General features: G+C 42.7%; 1 protein-coding gene across 1 annotated transcript in view; it reads left to right on the top strand.

Moving 5' to 3' along the window:
• Positions 1-23,913, top strand: part of LOC126471086 (tachykinin-like peptides receptor 86C) — a 193,864-nt gene that overhangs the window by 150,980 nt on the left and 18,971 nt on the right. Inside the window, exon 5 of the mRNA XM_050099161.1 lies at positions 14,002-14,198. Coding sequence (XP_049955118.1) covers positions 14,002-14,198 — 197 coding nt within the window. The remainder of the gene's footprint in view (positions 1-14,001; positions 14,199-23,913) is intronic.

Here is a 23,913-nt window from a genome sequence, read left to right as displayed (position 1 = left end):
TTCATGGGTGTGAAAACTTTGGGTGTTTTTGATGAAGCAAGATATCATAGTCTCGTACAGATGGATACAGATCATCTATAGCCAACTTACTGCCTTCCTTATATTTCGTAATCTTGTTTCTTTCTAAGTAAAGCGATGTTCTGTCAACAGTACAGGATATGTTGTTAAGCGGGTTCCTACTGTGGATTCAATCTAGCAGCTTAACGGCAATTTCAAAAAATTTGAAGGAGTTGAGAATAATATCGGCTCTCATTTTCTGTAGTATTACACTTAGTTCTGGAGCCCATTATGCATCAGCATTTAGATTTGTGGCACTTATGTTTTAACTAAACACATTGCTCGCTTCTACAATGTCTGAATAATACCTTTGCTATAAAAACGCATGTTAAAAGTTGTCATGACTGTACTCGGTTTCTCAATACTCGAAGTTCAGTAATTGCAGTCCTAAACGTGACTGTCTTGGGTAGGATGGTCCCTTACGCTTTCATTAACAGGTTATTTTTCTGTTCCTTTTTTTGTTTTGCTGTTAGAACAATTGAATACTAAGCAGGAGAACGTTAATGTGGTTGCATTTATCTCAGCAGCTATGTCATCTACCACGGATAATCTCCAGTGCCAGAAGGCTGGTTGTCACCTGTAACAAGTCTCAACTCATGCAAATGCTAAAGGAATGACGATTAATATTTTATGTCCTGTCTCCACCTGTTTCGTTACAGACGAAGAGCTACCTAGAAATGGGGAATGAGAGGACTGAAAAGTGGTCTTTTCACAGAACGATCCCAGTATTAACATGAAATAAAGAAAGGAGGTATCGGTGAATTTAACCATTGTGACATTCGCTCGGTTCTTTATGTTGAGACAGACAGAAAACAGCTGACCAGGCTGCACACTTGTTTTAATTATCCGTGTTCAGTAAGATATTTTTGTTATCCACAACAATGATTTCTGTGCCTGATGAGCAGACTTTTCTGTAACAGTTCATATTGATACCTTAGAGTCAAATAAAGCTCTTCTGGCGTTCAAAACAGTTCCGATATCTCCTCCATGCCGACAGTATGTTTGAGATTCGGCCTCACGGTTAGAGGGAACTGTGCCAGTTCCAAGAATGTATCATCAATATACTTCGAAGGTTCAAGACACTAGGATCAGCTACTTAATATCGTGCTCATCAACCTTTGAAACGAAGTGCAGCTCCGATTCTGTGTCTCATGGATTCGATAAGTCCTTGGTAGGTTCTCTGAGGTATGTTTCACCAGATATCTATGCACAAAACACCCAGTTATAGGTTGGTGGTTCGTAGGTTCCGCATCTGGTGACCCATTTCGTCACACATGGTTTCCACTGGGTTCAGATCAGCTGAAGCTGGTGGCCAAGACATCAACGTGTGTCCACGACCATATTTCTCAAACCATTAAAACGGCATTCTTGCTTTGTGATATGGGCAGTTATCCTTCTGGCAGAAGCCGACGCCATCAGCGAAAACATCAAGCATGAACGGATGCCAGCGGTCTAGAATAATCTTCACGAAATCCACACCCACCACAGTACCTTCGATTACTACCCCTGGTACCGTGGAAGCACAGCCGAATATCATCCAGAGCACAATACTGTCCCCACTGGCCTGCATCCGTGACATGATGTACGTTTTAGCAGCTCTTCACCTGGATAACAGCCTATCTGGGCACGATGATCGACTTGCTGCACCGAGAGACATGATTTATCCGACCAGGCGACATGTTTCCATTGACTTATGGTCCAGTCTCCATGATCCTAGACCCATTGCAATCGTAACTGACGTAGATGTTGGGTCAGCATGGGAACACGTAGGGATGGTCTGCTGCGGACACTTTGTTCAACAGTGCACGCTGGTCGATTTGCTCTGAAACCGTTGTGCGTGCTCTAGCATTGTGCTTCCTCAGCAGATCTTTCACAGACGGTGATATTTCCTGCTTTGCAGAGTGGCCTAGCCTCCTACCTCCCCGTTCTGCGGTGAGGCATGGACGGTTAACAATTCTTCTCCTACTCATAGTTTCACCGTTCTTGAATAACCTTCTCCCTTCGTCTCTGCTCTGGTTATACAGTTCCCTTTATTGCGTCGCTAGCCTGTACGCCAGCAGGTGACATTCAGTCTCGCTCTGGGAAGTGGCCATAATTTTTTGGCCCATCACTATAAACTCACTGGCCAAATATTAGGTTCCTCCTTAAAAGAGAACATTGGTCGGTTTGAAGTGCTGTACATGGTGTATAACTGATACCAAGCTTTCATATAACCCTCCACCACTAATGTTAAACAAGGAAATGAAGTTGTATGCATGTGACATTCGTGTTTATCGAAGTAGCGCAGTGAGGTGGACAGATATGGAGATGTGACACAAAGTGGAATTGTATTTCGACGTGTTCATAATTACTCCGTGAATGTATTTGCACACAGTGCAGACTGATCTAGTTGCCTACAAGGAATGATGTGACGATCTCTGCTATGTAATGTGGCGTAAGAACTGTGGCATTGGAAGGATGATAACTGACAGACATCAGAGACGTGTGTGACGCTTTACTAATGTCAGTCGGTTTCAAACTCGACAAGGCTTTCTACTGTCAGTGAAAGGAAGTTCATTGCTATTTGTCCCCAAGAGAATTTGGCGAAGGGAACTACAGGCACTGGATATCTGAAGTCGAATACCTCACTGAAGACCACTGCTCACTTAACTTGCCAGTGAGTTCAAAAAAAAATGTTCAAATGTGTGTGAAATCTTATGGGACTTAACTGCTAAGGTCATCAGTCCCTAAGCGTACACACTACTTAACCTAAATTATCCTAAGGACAAACACACACACCCATGCCCGAGGGAGGACTCGAACCTCCGCCGGGACCAGCCGCACAGTCCATGACTGCAGCGCCCTAGACCACTCGGCTAATCCCGCGCTGCCAGTGTGTTCACATGGACACAGTTTCTGAATAGCTTTGTTATTTCTTCATTGTCAGATTACAATAATTTTTAGAGTTTTTAGTGCTCTTGTCAGAGACGGTCTGAATTCTACATTCATTGTTTTAACACTTCATTGTTATCATTACAGTAGTAATGCACGTAATGCTTTCACATCAGCAATGGAACATATTGATGTGAAGTAAATACTGTTCTATGATGAATTTATTTGGTTTTGCAAGTGAAACTCGTTGGTGATCTGACTCATTATTATAGAAATTAAATAAAATTCCCTTCCTTATCCTTAATTCTTATCTATTAAAAAAAAACTGCACATTGATCCTGGTGTTGTAGCTCTCTGGGGCACCCTGGGATGCTCTCTGGGGCATCCTGTGATGGTAAATGCTCATTAATATTTGTTCATATGAACGAAAATCTCGTCTCGAAAGAGTTGTAGCTGGTTGCCTATCTGCCGCGCCAGGCCGGCTCTAATTTTAACAAAATATGTTTGTGGAGAGTTTCATTTTGGAGAAGTTGTTAACCATCGATTCATCTTCTGTTAATGAACTGAATCTGGTGTGTACATATCGACACGCTTGACAGCTACGGCATCAAAAATTATTTCGTTCCTTTTTCACCTTTATTTCATAACAGAGGCATCGCGAAATCTTTGGAACCAGGTTTGACTGTGAACGATGTATTAGCCGTCCTTTCTCAGAAAACAAACGTTCCTCTAGCTGAAGGAATTTACATAGAGCCCCTGATCCAGCAGTGCTTACAGATGAGAATTCTGCTTATGATCATGATGGGAGACTATCAGATAATCTTAACCCTCGATAACTCGGGGGTGACCCTGAAATAAAATTACCAGATACCCAAATAGAAAGAGATTTAAGAAATTCATATTACAGAAACAGAAATGAGCAGAGAACTGAGTTCATGGCTCACTAATTTCAAATTTGAAACGTTCTCCTAAGTCAAGCTTTTGGGCAAATTTTGGTAGGTCTCCTGTGGGAATTTTCGAGTTATTCTTTGTTAATTGTTTCATACAATTCTTAGTTGATGAGTCAAACAACTATGCACTTTAGAGAACTCTCCAAATCCTAACATAACCTGTGAAGGAATGAGATGATTCCTTGGATTCCTCTTTCTCTGTAGTTATGAACCTCTCTCCAATAAGAGATTATACTGAGATTCAAATTTCGACACCAGAAACCAGTTTGTATGTCATACCACGAGAAGAAATCGTTTTGAGCAAACTCTCAGAAATTTTTACTGTAACGAGTAACAATTCTGATGAAAAGAACAAGACGCGGAAAGTTACACCCTGTACTGAAAGAGTAAGAGACAAATGTAATTAGGTTTTTTTCCCTCAGTAACACCGGTCTTCGGACGAGTCAATGATAAAATATTTTGAGAGACGCTCTTGCAAGCAATTTATCAAGGGGAAACCAGTACGATTTGGACATAAAGCATGGAGTTTATGCAGTACTTCTGGATATCTTGTACGTTTTTCTCTTTATCAAGGAAAATAATCAAATGCAAAGATGAACAACAGTTTGGTAAGGCTACGGTTCTAATCATACAGATAATAAATGATTTAACACTGGAACTAAAGCAAATGCTGTTCCATTCCTTCTTTGAAATCCTCTTTACAGGACTTACTGATCCGTCTTTCCTGAGAGAAGAAGGTTATGGAGAAACAGGTACTGGATATTCTGAATCTTCTCTTTACAGTGATGGTGGCCTTATTGTCACAAAATGGGTGGACAGAGGTTACTGTAGCATGTACATGAGATGGAGTAGAACCTTCATCATTTGCAAAAAGATACTGTGCAGAGAAGGAGACAGTTCAAGTATAATGACTTGACGTTATTGCAGCTTGTAATAAACTTATGGGGGGGGGAGGTTGCATAGAATGGATGGAAACATCGCCGTATACAGAAAAAATGTACGAAACAAGAAATGGTATTGGGCTCTACTTTCTCGGCTGATTGACATATGTGTACAACACAGCTGTAGGCCGAAGAAAGGAACAGGAGCTAGGACTTCTCAGCGTGCGTCAGGAGACAAACTGTACAAGTGACCTGAAGAGATATATGGATCCTATAAAAGAGCGGACTGGTCTTGCAACAGACTTATATGCGGATAAAAATTACGTGTTCCGAGTGAAACAAGATGCGGTGGTATAAAAAACTACATCAAGATAACTGAGAAAGAAGATGGTGTGTGGGTTTTTATTGCAAACACATGTCATTAGCAAGCCGTGCAAAATGTGAGCAGTGTGAGTAGGATTGTGTCTAGAATGTCTTGAAGTATACCACATTTGTTAGAATGTCAAACGATTACGAATTAATTTGTGTTTGTTGTTATAAATTGATTTATAAGTATTATTTTTTTCAGATAATGCCTTATTTTTACTAAAATCTGCTTAATAATAATATCTGTAAAATTTAAAATTTGCTTCAAAGTCCCAGCGAGTCCATATGGGCACGTTATGTTACAGGCACACAAAGACATATAAAGATCAAATAATAGCCCGTATTAAATATTTAGATGTACAAGAAGTTAGTAAATTGAAAATATAGTAAAGTATCCATTTCTGAAAAGTGCGGGCAGTTGAACTTCATGTCTTCAGTGCGTTAAGCAACACACAAACTGAGCAGCATTTGACTGGAGGCGTTTAGTGTTGTCCCAAAAGTCGCGATCTGGCCTTTTTGCAAATGATATAAGGCATCGAGTACACCGACGGCGCAATGGGGCGTTTAACCGCAGAGTGTAGTTCGCGGCAGATATGGTTCTCTATGGCTCTGAGCACTATGGGACTTAACACCTGTGGTCATCAGTCCCCTAGAACTTAGAACTATTTAAACATAACTAACCTAGGGACATCACACACATCCATGCCCGAGGCAGGATTCGAACCTGCGACCGTAGCAGCCCCTCGGTTCAGGACTGAGCGCCTAGAACCGCTAGACCACCGCGGCCGGCGCAGATATGGTTGTGTGACGTGTAATTTTTTGAAGGAATTCTTTTGTACCATTACTTGAAACCACTCATTCAGGCTACCATGGACCAGAACCATTAATTCTACATTCTGGGTGATCAGTTGTGGCCGGTTCTTCTATAACTACACGATGAATGTGCTTATGACGCTGTCGTTATGGAAGGTGACAATAGGCCACTTCAAAGAGCTCTACTCATACGTTATTGGTTTGACAAGTACTCGGGCATCATATTGCATCTCTACAGGCCAGCTAAATCACCTGATAATAATTCCACAGATAATGTCCGGAACTGTGTGTGAAACGTTGCAGTCAACAATCATGCAATCTGGTACCACTACGGGTTCTAACGGTTAGTGGACAGTGTACATGAACAATCTTGTGGACTCTCTTCCACACCAATTCGAGGCTGTTCTAATGGGTAGAGGTGTTCTTATATACTGTATTGGCGCAATGTCTCTTTGGAGTGACAGATTTTTTTGTTCGGCTTGCTTACATTCAAAGATCGATTTAATTCGTAAAGCAAAGAGAGCTCGTTCCAGGCGTATTGTCTGTACGGAAAACCCCACTGTTATATGGTTCGTAAGAATTCTACAATAGTAAGAAACACAATAATCGGAACACGCAAATTTATGTCACGACTCTGTAGTAGCTATTTAATTAATCGATGTGACCGGGTGCATTTACATTTATCTATGATAAAAATGAAATAGAATTCGGGGAAGTAAAGACGAACGAAAGGAAGTCGAATGAGTACATAAACCACTGCATATGGCTACAAAGGGGCTGCGAAGGAGCTTGAACGTAGCAGTGCTAGAGGTGGCTCCACTTACTACTTCAGTTTTGTGCGCACTCGTTGGGCAAACTTTGTTGCTAGCTACCTTCCTTTACTCTGCTCAGGTTGTCATACATATGAAAATGTAAGTTCGAACAACGCTTGTTCATTACCTAAAGATAATAATATTTTCATTGCGAAACATAAAGAACAAGCAATAGCATTTTATTTACAACCAAAGCCCCATTGAGTTAATTGCGAACTAATTACTCTGTACTCACCTTTGGACGTCTAACTGCTCCTGTCTCTCTCGCACGCAGAGCGGCCTCTCCTCGCTCCGTGCAGTAATGAAGTCTGTAGAGGTAATTTGCGGAACAGACCATGTTATTTCAACGAATTAAAAAGGTTTTCTTTACTTGATTGTTAACCGTTTCAACGTTAATGAATAGAAAGTATAAATACCAGTCTAATGTGAGTTGTCACCGTTCAAGGTATAGATATTACTGGATAATTATGTCGAATAATGCAATCGAGATATTCAAGTACTCAGTAGCTACGGATGTAAACATCGCTCTCCACTCACAATATGCATGGGTGTGCAACAAAAGCACTGTCATTGAGAAAGTATGTATGTGTTCTGTGACAAAGCACTCGTGAGGTATTATCGCAAGATCAGCATACATGGGATATACCCTGGAACCATAAAGCAGATTAACTTTCATAAAATATGTGTATGCGTAGTAGACAAGCAACATTATGTTCGTCAGAGCGAAGATCGAGAACCTTTGAAATCAGTAGATATAATGAAGATTTCAAGAAACACGAGAGTTCATCTTAATTAATATTTAGCAATTTACCTTTGAAGGTCCTTATAAAAGAAGAAACTCTTTTACAAACAACGATTAAAATGCTAAACAAATTCGAGTGAAGAAGTAATATCTGTAACACTGAATGAAGGAATTTGCGCCAGCCGAAAAGAAATGTTTAAATCGAACCTCATTTGTAAGTAAACTTACGGATTTCCAAGATTATGGTACCAATTTTAATACACTAGAAATTTGTAACTGGAGAAATACAGTAAAATTGGGAACAATGTTGTTGCAAGAGCGATCATTATCGTTATTAGCGAGCATCTAACCGAAACAAGGTGCGACAGCTTGTAGCAACAATATACAGGGTGTAAATTTTAAGTTGACAAACCAGAGTAACTCAAAAAATAAGCTTCGCACGAAAAAATGCGTAGTATCCGAAGTTGATTATTTTGGAGGGGGACGTTTCCTGGTGTTAAAATTAGCCTGCCACCCCAGCCCCATGGGGGTGTGGCGGGAGACAACTTTAAAATTTCAAATGGGAACCCCCATTTTTTATTGCAGAATCAGATTCTACATAAAAAACTACATCCCTTTGGTCTTAAACATTTGTTTTGAGTCTTGGCAGTTGGCACCGTAATTCATTTTTGCGTGGAAAATGGTTACGGATAAATAAAAAATACTTATTTACTTCGTAAATTTTGATTAGCTGAAACTAAAACTCTCCCCTTCTCCCGACAGGGTGGAGTTTGAGAGAAAGGAATTAGAGTTTTTCAAATTTTGACCTAAATATTAATTTTTTCCGCAGATTCGGATAAATTTTGTTTGTTTCGTGGTCAACATTTGTAAATTTCAAATTCCTCTCTCTCAAATCCCACTCTATGGGGAGAGAGGGAGAGTTTTAATTTTAGCGAATCAAAATTTACGAAGTAAATAAGTATTTTTTATTTATCCGTAACCATTTTCCACGCAAAAATGAGAACATAGAGTTTCTTGAACTACAGCGCCAACTAACAAGAATCAAAACAAACGTTTAAGATAAAACGTATGTCGTTTTTTATGTAGAATCTGATTCTGCAATAAAAATTGGGGTTCCCATTTGAAATTTTAAAGTCCTACCCACCCCAAGGGGACTGGGGTGGCAGGCTAATTTTAGCACCAGCAGACGTCCCCCTCGAAAATAATTAACTTTGGATTCTTGACATGTTTTCGTGTGAAGCATATTTTTGGAGTTATTCTGGTTTTTCAACTTAAAATTTACACCCTGTATAATGCTGGTTCCGGCAGCCCATGTCGTGTCAGTTTTTATGCAAGCGATGCTCACGTGCATTCAAAAACCCAAAAAAAGTACGTCGTACATCTCAGCACAAACGTTGTTGTGTGGAGGTAACTAATGGCGATAAGCAATTTAATCGAATTATGAGTGTATGTTGTTCGTAACAGAAAGCTTGGTCGTGTTTTTAGCTGATCCTCCCTAATCTACATTTTATCATTTGCGTCCAAAGAAATAAGTATATATCACATAAAATATGCAAAAATGACAAGTAGGGACTAATCTGCATGCACTTTCTGCACGCATCTAGTTTAAATAACATTTTGTACATTAGAGTTCCTAAGATGGATCTTGTAATACCTCAAAATTATTAAAAACGAGACGAGTGTTATGAGAACGACGTGACGTATCAACATCTGAAATTTATGACAGCTGCTAATGGAAACGTCTGCTGACAATGTCATGAAAATACGAACAAAAAACGTGTAGTGGACATATATACCTCCATGTCTCCCATAGACTTTTCTGTGACCCTGTTCACTGATATTTGCTAGTTCAGTTATAAGGAAATCGGCTACATGTAAAATGAAATATCACAATATTAGAAAGTGTGGGCGAAAGCGGAATCTCTGTCGATGGATCTGAATAAAATGTTATTCACTAGAAATGGAAATTTTTTAGTATCCAAATGTGTTCTTTTCTTTTATTTCATGATTTTATCTGACAAAAGACGCTATGTCGGGATAATAGCTTATCGAATTTCGTATATTGTTTTCATTTTAATTGTGTTTTCTCAGTAATCATCAATTACCCAGAAGGACTAGATTCATGGCGAAGTCTGTTGTTGAATCGTATACGTTTTATTCTGTATGTACTGGTAATGAAGTAAAGGAACATTGGACTATAACGTCCTATCGACGGGAAGGTAATGAGAGACTGAGCTCAAGAGCAGAGTGGAGATGAATATCCTCTGCTGCGATTGCAAATTGACTGCCTCGTCATTCCTCGAAGCGATTTACGGAAACCATGATAAACCTTGATTTGTAAGACCGTTCGTGGACATGCACCCCGCTACTCCAGCTGTATGTATTAGTTTTTAATTGTTTGTATGTTACGTTTCATGGCGTAGATGGGAAATTAGCTCGGAATACACATAAACGACGGTCGAAAACGTAGAGGAAGGCCACGCTCAGATGATCAGTGTATCGGACTAGTCGTTGTTAATCTGCTGCTCGAACTGAGTTTGCGAATGGCTTATCTCGATATCTTCCACGGTAGTACCACGATTAAGGTACTCGAACCTGTAGTTCAGAAAACATAATAACAGTTGAAAAACCTTTCGGGGAAGAATAACTGTATGGTAAATTCCTACAGTTGATTTATTACTGCTAGAGCAACACAATAGCGAAGTACAGACGAAAATCGAAAAGTTGAGGCAATTGACTAAAACCATATATAAATATTGCATTTTGCAACGACCAATGGAAAACTTATTGAGTCTCTATAACATTATCTTGTTTCTAGGTCAGTGTGAGAGGCAACCAGTTTCTTCTAGAGTAAACATATTCATTTTGTTGGATTATATCTGTTCCTCGTGAAGTCAGTGTTTGGTTTGATCACTGTCAGATCAGACATGTAGTTGATAGATTATTTTAGTCAAAGTAGGGCTAGTCACTGCGTGCCAAACTTCAGGGGCGGGTCAAAGCCCGGCATGTCACTCGGATTTGCTCGGAATTATCCGGAACAGCGCGACATTTCATTCACTATAGCGGTGCGGCATTTTTCGAACGGCACAACTCTCTTCTTTTCGGCAGAATCGTGCCACCGCTGTTTCCAACTGTCGCTGTTTGTTCATGGTATGAAGGACGTTCACAAGTCCAATGGCTGTTTGCTCAAAAAGAGATAGTCTAGCGACCTATCGTTCCAAACCTTTAAAATGAAGAGGATGACAGAAGAGAGTGATGAGCATTCTCAATTCGCATAAGTGGCGGATACTGCATATACTCTATGAAACGACGTTACAGCACCACGTGGGAAGAATTTAATCAATTTACTTATTTTATTTCACGCGTCTAGTTCTATAGGTCCAAACATATCCAGAATGAATAAATACATCGAAATAGGGTTTTCGCCAAGCTATAGCGGACAATGTGGAGAATTTCCTGACGTCCGCAAGTAATTTTTATCGCTTACCGCCATCGAATTACGACACTGAATTTGTTTATGTCTAATAAAATTATAAACTTTTTTCTGTGGCATGTGGAATAAGCTTTTAAGAGAAATTGAACGGCAGAAAATGCATGGGACTTGATCAAGCAGTATCAAGATAACAGCGCCGCAAACCACTGTCCCGCCGTCAGGAGAAAAGGTTCCAAAAGGTCTGCCTTGTTATACCAAACACTTAACTAGGTACGGTTCGTGTGTTTACTACCACGGTTATCATACCAAGTGCTCTAAATGTTGACCTTGAGCATTGCTTCACGCTATAAAGTCAATTTGGAAAAGCAATATCTCTTGTTGAATTTCAGTTGTGTTAAACGGTAGCACAGATCAGAGTTATATTGAATTTCATAACTTGTAATTCGTCGGTGCTTCCAAATAATCCTGTTGCTTTAATTTTAGCAATATCCACGTTTGCAGACTTCCAATCAACAGGTGGGACCGATGACCGTCGCAGTCTGGTCCCTTTAATCCCACAAACCAACCAACCAATCAACAGGTTGGCAGTTACACAGCTTATTAATGTACCAGCATTTCGCATTTGCAATGGCTTATCTCGCAGTGACATTATCCTGCGAGCTTGATACGTTAATCACTTAAATATGTTACCTAGACAAATTTGTGTCCCGAAATTCCATTACTCACTATTAATTATTTTTTGATGTTGCGATGCTTTTCCGTCAGTGTATTTATAATATAGACTCGAACATCAGATTCGATGTTTATACACTGTTTTGGTACTGTAACTACAAAAGGGGAAATAACAATTTTAATGTGCTCTTGTAGGAGGGCATTTTTTTCAACCTCCGATGGACCGCAAAATTGAAACCATACTGATAACAAGATAAAAACGTTTTCTTTGCAACGTTTAGCTACACCTTCCAGCTACTTCTCTACATAGTCGTCGCTCTTACTTAGGCATTTGTTGTAGTGTACCAACTTCCTAGTACCCTCGTCGTAGACGGACATCGCCTGTGATTTCCGCTAATTCCCCACACTACTCTGCCGCTCGTTTTTGTGCCAAAATGCTGTCCTCATAGCTGGAGGTTCATATGAGGCAAGAGATGAAAATCAGAGGCAGTCAAGTCCGTGCTGAGTCGTAGGTGATCAAACACTTCCCATCGAAAACGACGGGCTAGTGTCTTCGTTGCACCTGCTGTATGTGGCCAAGATTTGTCATAATGAAGGAAATGCGTGACAGTATTTTTATGTGGGCTGGGTGAAATACGACTAAACCTCTCAGCAGGTCTTCACACTTGGCGGGAGACATTACTTTCTAGGCATTTTCACATACTCACTGTACGCTCAGAACTGGAAAGTGCGATATGAAACTATATACCGGAATACTAGAGACACTGAAAAACACATCACGCAAGGCTTCACCGTATTTTCATTGCGTTTTCAATTTTGTGACCGATCGGAGGTTGGTAAAAAATAGCGCTTTTACTTTACACAGTGTTACTCTTCTGATACTCATGTCCAGTACAGGTTCTGTTCAAAGTACAAATACTTTTTCTGATCACAATATAACGTACATAATATCTGATTAGGTAGTTCACACTTATAAGCGGTTCATTGTTTATGCAATGTGTGCTTGTGTAGTCTTACTCCTTCAGGCGAATGCCTATTAGGATTTATTTTACTTGTTTTATTTCTGTTTTCGACCTTTACATTAATTTCATCACTCTAGCAAAGACACATTTACTCTGCGCACGTACTCTACACAGCATCTGTAACTTGATATCTTTATTATTGTAACATGTTGGAAACTATTGTTTTTGTTACTTATGTGAATCTGGGCGACATTTTGTAAATGTTAAGCGCGTGAATTGGAATGAAACAAAGAATGGTGTGTGTTAAAACACTTTCCACTGAATTTAACAGCATTAACTTACTGCATGTACAGAAATACGTTAACTTTAAAACACAACTACACAACGAAATCGTAGAACGTAAAAATACACCACGTTAGTTTACGTCACATTTCATGGTTTATGAACCATAAAATCGCTTTTAATGTATGTTTCTGTGAAAGACAGAAAGGGAAAACAATATCTCCTAACATTTTAACGAATATTTAACGAAAGCTTATTGTTTAGTTTGTTGCACGAAACCAGTAACAACTTCAGAGTAAGGACCCAGCAGTAAAGCAAGGAAACCTGTAAGACCCATACGAAAATGTTCAAATGTGTGTGAATTCCTAAAGGACCAAACTACTGAGGTCATCCTAGACTTACACACTACTTAAACTAACTTATGCTAAGAACAACGCACACATCCAAGCCCAAGGGAGGATTCGAACCTCTGGCGGGAGGGGCCGTTCAGTCCGTGAGATGGAGCCTCAAACTACGCAGCCACACCTCGCGCCAAGACCAATATGAAAATGTATTTGAAAGGATCCGAAACCGCTAATGGTTTGATATAAATAAGCCTTTAAAATCGTACTTCTGAATTCTTACGTTTCAAATTACGAATTACGCACTAACTTTGTTATAGACTATTGACGATATATTTGTAGCGAGAGAGTCAGCAAGCGTATTACTATTTAAGATTGTCGTTTATATTGCAGTCTCCGTTGCATTTTCTTTAATGGCATGACTAATTTCGATCGTGGTTGATCGAGTAACCAAGCGTGCAACACACACAGATGTGCAACTGAGACGGCAAAATAAAAGACAAATTTAAAAAAAAAGAAATTAGAGTCGTCTTAGAAGCTACGTCCTCATCATTCGTCCTAATTGGTTTGGAGATAAGAAGAAAATATAAATATAAATAGCCAAATAGGAATTTGAACTCCAGTCCTCCTTAATGCGAGTTTGGTGCATTATCAGTGGACTACCTCAATCAGAATAGGGGTTTAGGTTTACGACTCGCTCTGTTACCAATTTTTAAATGATATTGTGGTTACTCATAGCTGTTATTTGTCAGAGTTACTGAAGACACAAGATAGAGCATTGATTCAAGTAGGTGATACGCAGCACTGCTCGTGATGCAGGTGGTACGCATGCTGGTCTTGGTGGTGGCCATCTTCGCAAGCTGCTGGCTGCCGTACCACGCCTACTTCGTATACGCATACCATGACCCGGCGCTGGCGACAAGCTCGTACGTGCAACACCTCTACCTCGGTTTCTACTGGCTCGCCATGGCCAACGCCATGGTAAACCCTGCCATCTACTACTGGATGAATAACAGGTATGTAATTAGCTGAATTTATGTTTCTAAATACTCTGTAGTACCTCTGAACTGAATATTAAAAGAAAGGTCAATGAAATTCAAGCTACCAGAAATTACACAGTTTTGTTCAAATTATGTGAAGAAGAAAATTCATCTCTCATAACTTGAGTCGTAATTAGATTTTCTGTGAATAAGTTTCTCTCTCTCTCTCTCTCTCTCTCTCTCTCTCTCTCTCTTTCTGTCAGATGCTAAAATATGTATTATATAAGATATTAAGACATCTGCTAAGACAAGGAAAAAGTCTGGGTAGGAAAAGAGTAGGTAAAACCTCTAACTGACTGCTAATCAACGCTGATCACTATTCAGAAATCCTATAAGAAAGGTACTTTCCAACTGAAGGCAAGGAAATACACAAAGTTTTAAAACACGTACCGCAATCGCTTCATTGTCATCTGAAATACACTTACGTTTACGACTATCCTCTTGTCACAGCATAGAATACACACCATTAGTTTCCTTTCCACATGAAAGGTTCTTTCACTCAGCGTTTTAAAATGAGAGGCAAATGGAATCTATTGCAAAGACTGAGCTAATAGCCTGTATCTCATCTCGAAAATGAAATATGAAGAAGGAAATGAGGAAGAAGTGAATAATTAAAAGCAACAAGTAGTCTGAAAATTCATGATGCCAAAAACATTTTTTTTCTTTTCGTTTTTTTGTAGACAAGAAAACTAGGGGAAACGATTACCACAGACGGGGAGAAAATAAGTAATTAAACAGTTGTCCCAGTCTCGTCTGATTGCAAGGAAACAAGGAAATGTAGGGAACACACACCAGATGGCAATGATGAGATATAAAACACCAACGTCCATTCTATGAACAAGGCAGCCCACAAGTCTTTACGTTTCGAGAACATAGAAACCCCTAATGAACTCGTAGAGGCATTTTAAATTTAACACATTGACTGCCATTGTGTAGTTGGGTTACCGACCCCTTGGGGACATTTACTTTTTCTCAATATCTTGATTTAGTTTGCTCCAAGTAAACTTGTTAAGTGCAATTAAAGTGAAAATATGGCATTTTAGTATCTTTTTCAAATTTTTTTGTGTGAGTTACATATTATTCACATGTCCCCAGAGTAAAGGTACTAGGTGTGCCATTTGTTATGTCGCTAATAATTTTAGGTTTGTACTCCTGTCAGTTTTTCATTCTTCAGCATTATTTGTGTACACATCTATTATTGCTTTCCTGCATTGTTGTTACAGTCTTTATTCCGTGTTGTTTGTTCCGTAACAGAGTGATATTGTGGCAGAAAAAAATGTCTCGAAGAATTTAAGATTTTTTTTTTTAAAGAAAGGATGGGGCCCCTCCACGCCCACACCAACGTGGTGACCAAACCAAAAGTTCTACTGTCACCTCCGTAAACATGTTAGTTTTTGAATCAGGCGTCACAGGATGCGCGCTGTGATGTTGTCCATGCGTCTGGGTAAGATTACTCATTAACATGGTCCATCAGGAGATAGAAGTGGTCGAAAACGATTGAAGGGTAGCGGTTGTAAGGGCAGAGGAAAAAAAAGTGCCAAGGCAAGAGCCAAGGGAAAAAAACCTCTGCGACAGTAGGACGGGTAGTAAGGGCAGTAGCGGCTTGCTATCTGCGACAGTGCATGCAAGGTGTGGTTGTTGGAGCTTGTTGAGGCGCTTGCTGCAGTTGCTGCGTCCCTGCAACAGTTCAAGGTCGTTGTAGATTAGTGGGCGATCGGTCATAGGTCGGCTCACAGACGGTGTAGGGGGTGTGTGTGACTGGTTTGCGTGCTGTGTACAGTACGGTTTCCCTGCGGTTGCCTGTTTTCAGCTAGTCGCATATCTGGGTTTCCAGTAATAACTGTTTTGCAGGGGCTCGCCAGTACTGTAGTGTTAGCGTTCTGTGGACCATAGATGTTTAGTTCCTAGCCAGTAATGTCTTTGGTCTGTTATGCTTCCATCTATGGTTGTGATCGTAGTTACCCAGAGAAAGGATAAACGGGTTGCGCGAGTGTCTCGTGTTATTGTACAGTCGTATGGAGAGTTTTTGGAATACCTGCAAGATAGTATCTAGCCGGTATTCCCGGTGAAGGTCCGCGATGCGTGTGTAGCGCGGAGCGTTGCTTATGATTTTGAGTACTTTGTTCTGTATGAGCTGCAGACGGCGCAGGCGAGTTGGTGCAGCATATCCCCAGACAGGGGCTGCGTACGCCATCAGGGTTCTAATAAGTGTCATGTGCATGGACCTAGACACCCTCCTGTTCAGTGTGCTACGCCTGTTAAGCATAGGGTAGAGTTGTTTGAGCCTCGCGTTAGCTTTGTTGGTCACGTGTTGAATGTGGTCCCCCCAGAGTAGTTTCCTGCCCAGCCAGACACCGAGGTATTTGACCTTGTCGCGGAAACGTATTGGGCGTACATGTAGTGTTATTGGGTTGCAGTACTGATGTTTGCGCAGTTGCTTCGGTCTTCTAGTGAACAGAACGGCCTCGCACTTGTCGACGTTTACTCTAACACGCCATTTCACCAGCCAAGGCTCCGCCGTTCTGAGTGCAAAAAAAAAAAAAAAAAAAAAAAAAAAAATGGTTCAAATGGCTCTGAGCACTATGGGACTTAACATCTGAGGTCATCAGAGCCCTAGAACTTAGAACTACTCAAACCTAACTAACCTAAGGACATCACACACATCCATGCCCGAGGCAGGATTCGAACCTGTGACCGTAGCAGTCGCGCGGTTCCGGACTGAGCGCCTAGAACCGCTAGACCACCGCGGCCGGCCTTCTGAGTGCAGTCTGTAGTCGTGAGTTAATGTTAGACGGCTTCCAATCTTGCGCAAGGATGGCAGTGTCATCCGCGTGGATTGCTACCGTCGTGTTATGTGTAGCTGGGAGGTCGTTAATGTAGAGGTTAAACAGTAAGGACCCTAGGATACTTCCTTGGGGTACTCCTGCCTGTATACCATGTCGTATCGATTGTTTGCCCTGCACGTCGGTGTTGAAGCTCCTCTCCGTGAGATATGAGTGTATGAGACGTACGAGCCCGTCGGGGAACCCTGCGTCGCTAAGTTTGCGTATTAGGCCGTTGTGCCATAGACGATCGAAAGCCTTTTCGATGTCCAGGAACACGGCCCCAGTTGCCTTGTTTGTGTTGTATCCGTGTGTTATGTATTCAACGACGCGGAGGAGTTGTTGTGTTGTTGAGTGGTGATTCCTGAAACGGATTGCTCCGGTCTTAGTGTGTCGTTTGTGATGCAGTGCGTGGTGAGTGTTTTAATATTACCTTGTCAACGATCTTGTTGAGCGCGCTCAGCAGACTGATGGGTCGGTAATTTTGTGGGAGGGAGTGGTCTTTCCCCGTATTCCTGAACATCAGGACGTTGGCTGTCTTCCAAAAGGCGGGGAAGTGTTGGTGCTTGAGTATGGCATTCGTGATGCGTGTTAGGTAGTCTACAGCTTTGTCCGTGAACTCCTGGAGGACACGGTTTTGAATGCCATCGTGACCAGGTGCCTTCCTAGCGGTGGTATGCATGATGGCCCATTTGACTTCTGCTGTACTAGCTTGTCGGATGTTGTTGCGCGCTGGTTGGGCCAAGATGCGTGTGACCTCCTGGTCCGTAGCAAGTGTGAACGCTGGGTCTGAGGGATCCAGGTTCGGTGTGAATGACGCTGCGAGTGTGAGGGCCATCTGTTCCGCTTTTTCTTCCGCAGAATATGCTGGTCCGTCGGGCCCTTGTAACGTGGGGGTGTACAGTTTCTCCCTGGTGAAGTGTCGGGCTAGCTGCCACACGCCAGGTCGCGTGGTGTCCAGCCCTTCGAGTTTCTGGTCCCACTGTTGTGTCTTGAATATTTGTATTTTTTCCCGGATTATACCCTGGAGCCTGCTAATGTGCTGTTTGAAGTACTGGCGCCTGGTACGCTGCCAATGTCTCCTGAGGCGGTTCCTCATTGAGATTAGGCACAGGATTTCCTGGGGCATGGCAGCACTGTGTTGTTGTGGCGTGCGGATTGGTATGGTGTCGGCTATTGCGTCCTGGACGGCGCCGGTGAGGGTTTCGACTGCCTCGTCAATTAGGGCTGTTTCGTTAATCGCGTGGGTGGGTGGGATGCGACTGTCAAGCGTTTCCTTGAACTGGGTCCAATTCGCGCGCCTGTAGTCTAACATCCTGCGTTGTTCCATGAGCTGCAGTGTTTCTTCAATGTACAGTATAGCGGGTTGGTGATTTGAGGGCAGATCGTTTTCAACGGCAACGTTGAGTGTCGTTGTTATGCCCTTGATGAGGGCCATGTCTAACACGTCTGGCCTGTGTCCCCTCCTGTAGGGAATGTGCGTCGGTTCGGTCGGCGCTAGTGTGATGTAGTTTCGTCCTAGTGCATGTTCGTAAAGTTTCTTGCCGTTGGAGTTTCGTATTCGTGAGTTCCAGTCCGGGTGTTTTGCGTTAAGACCTCCAGCGGCTATTACGCGCGGTGATATGTTGAGTATTGTGCTGATGTCGCGTGTTTTAACGTTTTTAGGGCTGTTGTATACTGACACCAGTGTAGTGTAGGCTCCGTTGAACATGACCCTGACGGCGGTTGCCTCTAGTTTTTCAAGTTCAGGGAGCACTATGTTTGTGTGTTCTATGTCTTTGTGTATGATGATGGCTGTTCCGCCGTGACCGGAGCCGTCCGGTCGGTCGGTACGATAGACGCAGTAGCCGTAGCCGGTGAAGTTTAGTTGGTTGCGTGGTTTGAGCTTAGTTTCGCTCAATAGTGCGATAAGGATACCCTTACGCTCCATGAGCGCGGCAAATTCCGCCCTTTTGTTGTTGGTCCCGTCTGCATTCCAGAACAGGATCTGTGTCAGTGTCTGGTTGTTTGCGATGGGGGCGGGGTGTGGCGTGTTATCCATGTATGGGTGTAAACAGTGTGGTGAGCGCTGTTTGTATGGCGGCCCAGTACTGCCCAGGTTGAGCAGTCAAAAGCCGTGTGAAGAGTGTGGCGACGGCCGCCATGATCTTGTTAAAGATCTGAGCGGTCGTGTGATGTGGAAATATTGTTTCCAATAAACCATCAAATGTTGTGTTGGTGTTGTGTGTGTCGGCCTGTGGCTTGGTTGTGGTGTTGGTGGCCGCTGGTGCGGGTGTTGGCGTTATGTGTGGGCTGGCGCTTGTGTTGTTGTTATGTGGAACATTTTGAGGTGCCTGTGTGTCAGACGTGGTGGGGGGTGGAGTAGTGTGTGTGCTGGTGTCGCTGGCTTGCTGACTGTGTGTCTGTGTGTCAGTGTTTTGTTGTCGCTGGGTACTTTGTTGTGGTGCACGTGTGTTCCCGCTCCTGTTTCCGCATATTCGCCTTCGCCTTCTCTGGGTTTTTGGTTCTGGGGTTCCTTGTGTGAGTATGTCTTCCTGTGTGTCATGTGTAGGTTCGCAGGCAGTGGCTTCAGGGGGCGGGGTCGTGTTGTTTTTGGGGGCTGGTGTTGGGACCGGTGAGGTTGCAGTGTCGTGTGTTGGCTGATACGACTGTGTTGTTGTCGCAGCGGTTGTGTTAGGTGCGTGTGCTGGGCGCAGAGGTTCCGCGGCCTGCTCCGCTCCTCCAGGGCGTGTAGCCATGGCGAACGACACTCCGTTCCTGACAGGGTTTGGTGCGGGCCTTGGACGTGTTATGACGTTGAGTGGCTTCGACTGTTGATTTTTGCGCCTCTGCGCCTCTCTGTATACGTTGCAGCCCCTGCAGTTGGCCGCATGTCCTTGGCCACAGATGGCGCAACGGCGTATGTTTTCGTGTATTAGTGTACATGCGTTGGATGCGTGTTTGCCAGCGCATCCGCGGCAACGGGGTGCCAGGCCGCAGCGGAGGGCCGAATGACCGAACCGCTGGCAGTTGTTACATTGTTGTGGGACCTGTGGCGGTTCGTATATCTCTACCCTTACATCCATCCGCAGAAGGCTTTTTATCTGCAGAAGGCCGCGGGAGGCGGCCGTGTCGGCCATCTCGACCAGGTGGTGTGGTAGACGGTGGTGGGAGCGGAAGCCTGTCATCCTGGAAGCACTTTTGCAGTCGAATCCAAGGAAGTTGAGCGCCGCTTGTACTGTGCTGTTTGGGGTACTGGGGTCCACTCCCTTTACCACGTACTGCTGTGTCCGTTCTTCAGCGGTCCTGTACGTATAACGTTCGATCCCCTTTCCTTTGAGGAAGATAAGGAGATCTTTATATTCATTGTTAGGTGATACGTACAGTGAGGCCCTATCCCCAGAGTACTTCGTGTGTAGCGTGCAAGGTAAGTGCCTTTCCGCGAATGTTGTGTTGAGGACGCTGAGGTCCCCGTAGTTCTGTATTACGACTAGGGGAAAACCAGTCTTCTGTTGTGCGGGCGTAGCTGCGGTTGGTACTTGTGTGGTGTTGCTGACCGCAGATCGGGTCGTGTTTGTTGTTGTGTTGGTGTTCCTAACCGGAAGTGCGGGTTTTGGTGTAGGTAGCAGCGCCTTTCGGCTACCTTGCGAGTGTGGTTGCTCGCTTGTTTGCGTGGTGTTTCTCTGTTTGCGTCGTGGGCCCTCCACCTGCCAGGGCCCAGTGTGGTGTTGTTCTGTGTCCGCATCTGCAGCTGCTGGTTCCGCCGTTGGAGTCAGCTGCCGCAGTGGGACAGTAGTGCATGAGTCACCAGTTGCAGGTGAATGTAGCGTTATGTGGAGGGTACTTGTCCGCGTGGGGGACTCACTTGGGCCGCAGAGGTCAGTTATCAATCGACGCTGGCTCAGCAGTTCCTGCGCTTGCGCAGCGATCTGCCGGTCCTTGTCGGCCAACACCTTCTCAACGGCGGCAAGCGGGACGCTGACGTCGACGGGAACAGCCGACTCTCGCGCCTCTTTAGCTGCAGCCTTGCTGCGGGTTAGGGCGGGGGAAACACCGGCGGAATCTGCCATCTTAGTGTTTACAGGAGCTTTATTTGGTGTGGGTGGGCACGACATTTATGCTTTTTCTGAAAAGAAAAGGCTAACAAGTAGGTCCTACAGAAGAGGGGGAATGCCCTACGGCCTAGCGTGCGCCGTTGGTGCAGTGGCGCGGCACCTAAAGGAGGTGCGGAGGAAGAGAAGTGGCCTACAGTACGCGGGGTGGTCCGACGTGAACGGGCCCCTGGCACTGATCAACCCTAACACAGAACGAGATAGTCTTGCTAAGTTTGTAAACGAAGTTACAGGTTACTGTGAGTCAGTGACTCTTACGACAATTGAGCTTCTCCGCGAGCTACGCGGCTTTTCGACGAAAGGGAGCAAGCTCAACCTTCCGCCGTTCCACTGAGCGCTACTGGCGCTTCGAAAGGGAACTCTCTGTAGAGCAGAACGGTCAGCGAGGCCTAGTGAAGTTCAGATGGTAGAAACATCACCGAAGGCAAGAAGAAGAGTTTTATGTCCACGTTCAGTCAGCTGTAAAAACCAGGCAACAAAGCACCTCTAACCGTGTTAGTGCCCTAACTACTGCAGTTGATTCAGGTTCAATTGAAGTAAGTGTAATATCAGAAAGTTCTAAAGATGAAGATGACTTAGGAACAAACTCTGATGAGACTGTCTGGGGATCAGTTACGGGTAGAAATATAAAAAACTTCGCATTTATTCATTCCAGTTCTGGTGTAAATGCTTCTGTTGCACTAACTCTCAAAGGCAAGACACCATACGATTTCTTCAAATATTTTGTAGCTGATGAAATTTTAGAATGTGTGACTCAACAAACTAATCTGTACGCAAAACAAGTCTTAGGAAGTCATTCAGTAACTGTTAATTCCCGACGGAAAAAGTGGACTGATGTCAGCAAAACTGAAATTGAACAATTTTTAGGATTTTTGTTATGGATGTCACTAAATGTAAAACCGAGGATTCCAAATTATTGGTCAAGAAATATACTCTATCACAACAATTTAAAAAATGTTATGTCACGCAATCGTTTTGAACTGCTTTTACGTATGTGGCATTTTTCCGATAACGACCACTGCTCACCGGGAAACCGCTTATTCAAAATTAAACCTCTTATTGATAAATTACTGCAGAGATTTCAAAGTGTAGTTGTACCGGAGAAGGAAGCTAACATTGACGAAACACTTGTGCCATTTCGAGGAAGACTAAGTTTCATTCAGTATATAAAGAGTAAGCGCCATAAATTCGGAATTACATTGTTCAAACTTTGTCTGAAAGGTGGCTACACCTGGAATATGAATGTTTACTGTGGGACGAACGCAAATCCTGGTTTTTCTCTTGCCACTTCTGTTGTTATGAGCCTTATGAGTGGATTACTATATACAGATTCTTATATACAGACAATTTTTACACAAGTGTTCATCTAGCACATCAGCTTCTTTAACAATCAACACATTTAGTTGGTACTCTAAGATCATATAGAAAACTGAATCCTCAAGATGTTCTACAGGCAAAACTGAAGAAGGGGGAACACGAAGCAAAGGAAAGTACCACAGGTGTAGTAGTACTGACATGGAAAGATAAGAGGGATGTTCTGATGCTGAGTACTGTTCATGGTGAAGAAGAAGCGGAAGTTCAAATCAGGAAGGGAACAAAGAAAAAACCAGCAATGATAATTGACTATAATCAGTCAAAGTCTTTTATAGATCTTCCTGACCAAAGAACTCGTACTCACATTGTCTAAAGTGGGGTGTGAAATGGTACAGGAAGCTTGCAATTGAATTGTTGACAAGGTCAGAAATGGTAAATGCTCATGTGATTTACCGATACATCAACAAGAAGAAGATGTTAATCACAGAATTCAAAGAGGAAGTGACTTTGAGACTACTCCATACAGAAGATGCCGATGAGCCTGAGACATCCCTCACCAAAGCCACCGCGTTACCTGCAGATTGTCCACTTGTGAACATGGGAGCAGCCAGACCTAGGTGTACAGTGAGCTACGAAAAAATGAAGAATAAATCTGGACGAGAGCAAGCTGTCAAGAAACGCATACTAACTGCGTGGAAATGTAAGAACTGTGGCTATTATTTTTGCGTAGAGGGTTTTTTCATAAAGCACAGTGCATACAGGTCTTAGAGAAACAAAGTGGAATGATCCAAATTTTTCAGTTTCATTGTTGCTTCAATTAGAATTGAAGAATGTAAATAAAACTGTATGTGATTTGCAATCTACTGCGTATGTAATATGTCTAACTAAATAATGAATAAATAATCAAAAGAAGAATAGCCCAGTACGACTGAGCCATGAGAGTTATATATAACTCACGAATTCAAATGTCAATAACTACTGTTGAGCTCTTGAAAACCGTAGGCCACGAAAATGATTTATTACTGGGACCATAACCTACTATAACACAGAGTCACAGCACGCTCCTGTGAGTTACAACTGCACTACGGAGCTTTAAATGGAAAAATGTCGGTGAGTTGTATTTACTTCACGTGGCCCGAAGAGAACACTTCCTGTGAGTTATATTTAACTCACGTGACAGTCAATGTGTTAAATACCCTCCGTTCCTTTCTTCTATGACATAGGAAAAGTATATTGAGGAACACTGTTGGTATTTCTCCTAAACATATGGTGACTTCAGGTCTTCATCCCCATATACAGGATTATTCAGCTAAATAGATCACCTCATATTTCCCGAACTGTTTAAGATAACGTATTTCTGTTTTCATTCAAATGAATCGTGAAACATTCCTTACTTGATGATGTGTAGCCTCTTTTCACAGTTATATTAATTGCAGATATATCGGTACGGTGTGAGCATCGCTT

Source organism: Schistocerca serialis, chromosome 3, assembly GCF_023864345.2.
Source record: "Schistocerca serialis cubense isolate TAMUIC-IGC-003099 chromosome 3, iqSchSeri2.2, whole genome shotgun sequence".
Taxonomy (NCBI): domain Eukaryota; kingdom Metazoa; phylum Arthropoda; class Insecta; order Orthoptera; family Acrididae; genus Schistocerca; species Schistocerca serialis.
The sequence above is the reverse complement of the archived record's forward strand: the minus strand, read 5'-3'. Positions and strand labels throughout refer to the sequence as shown.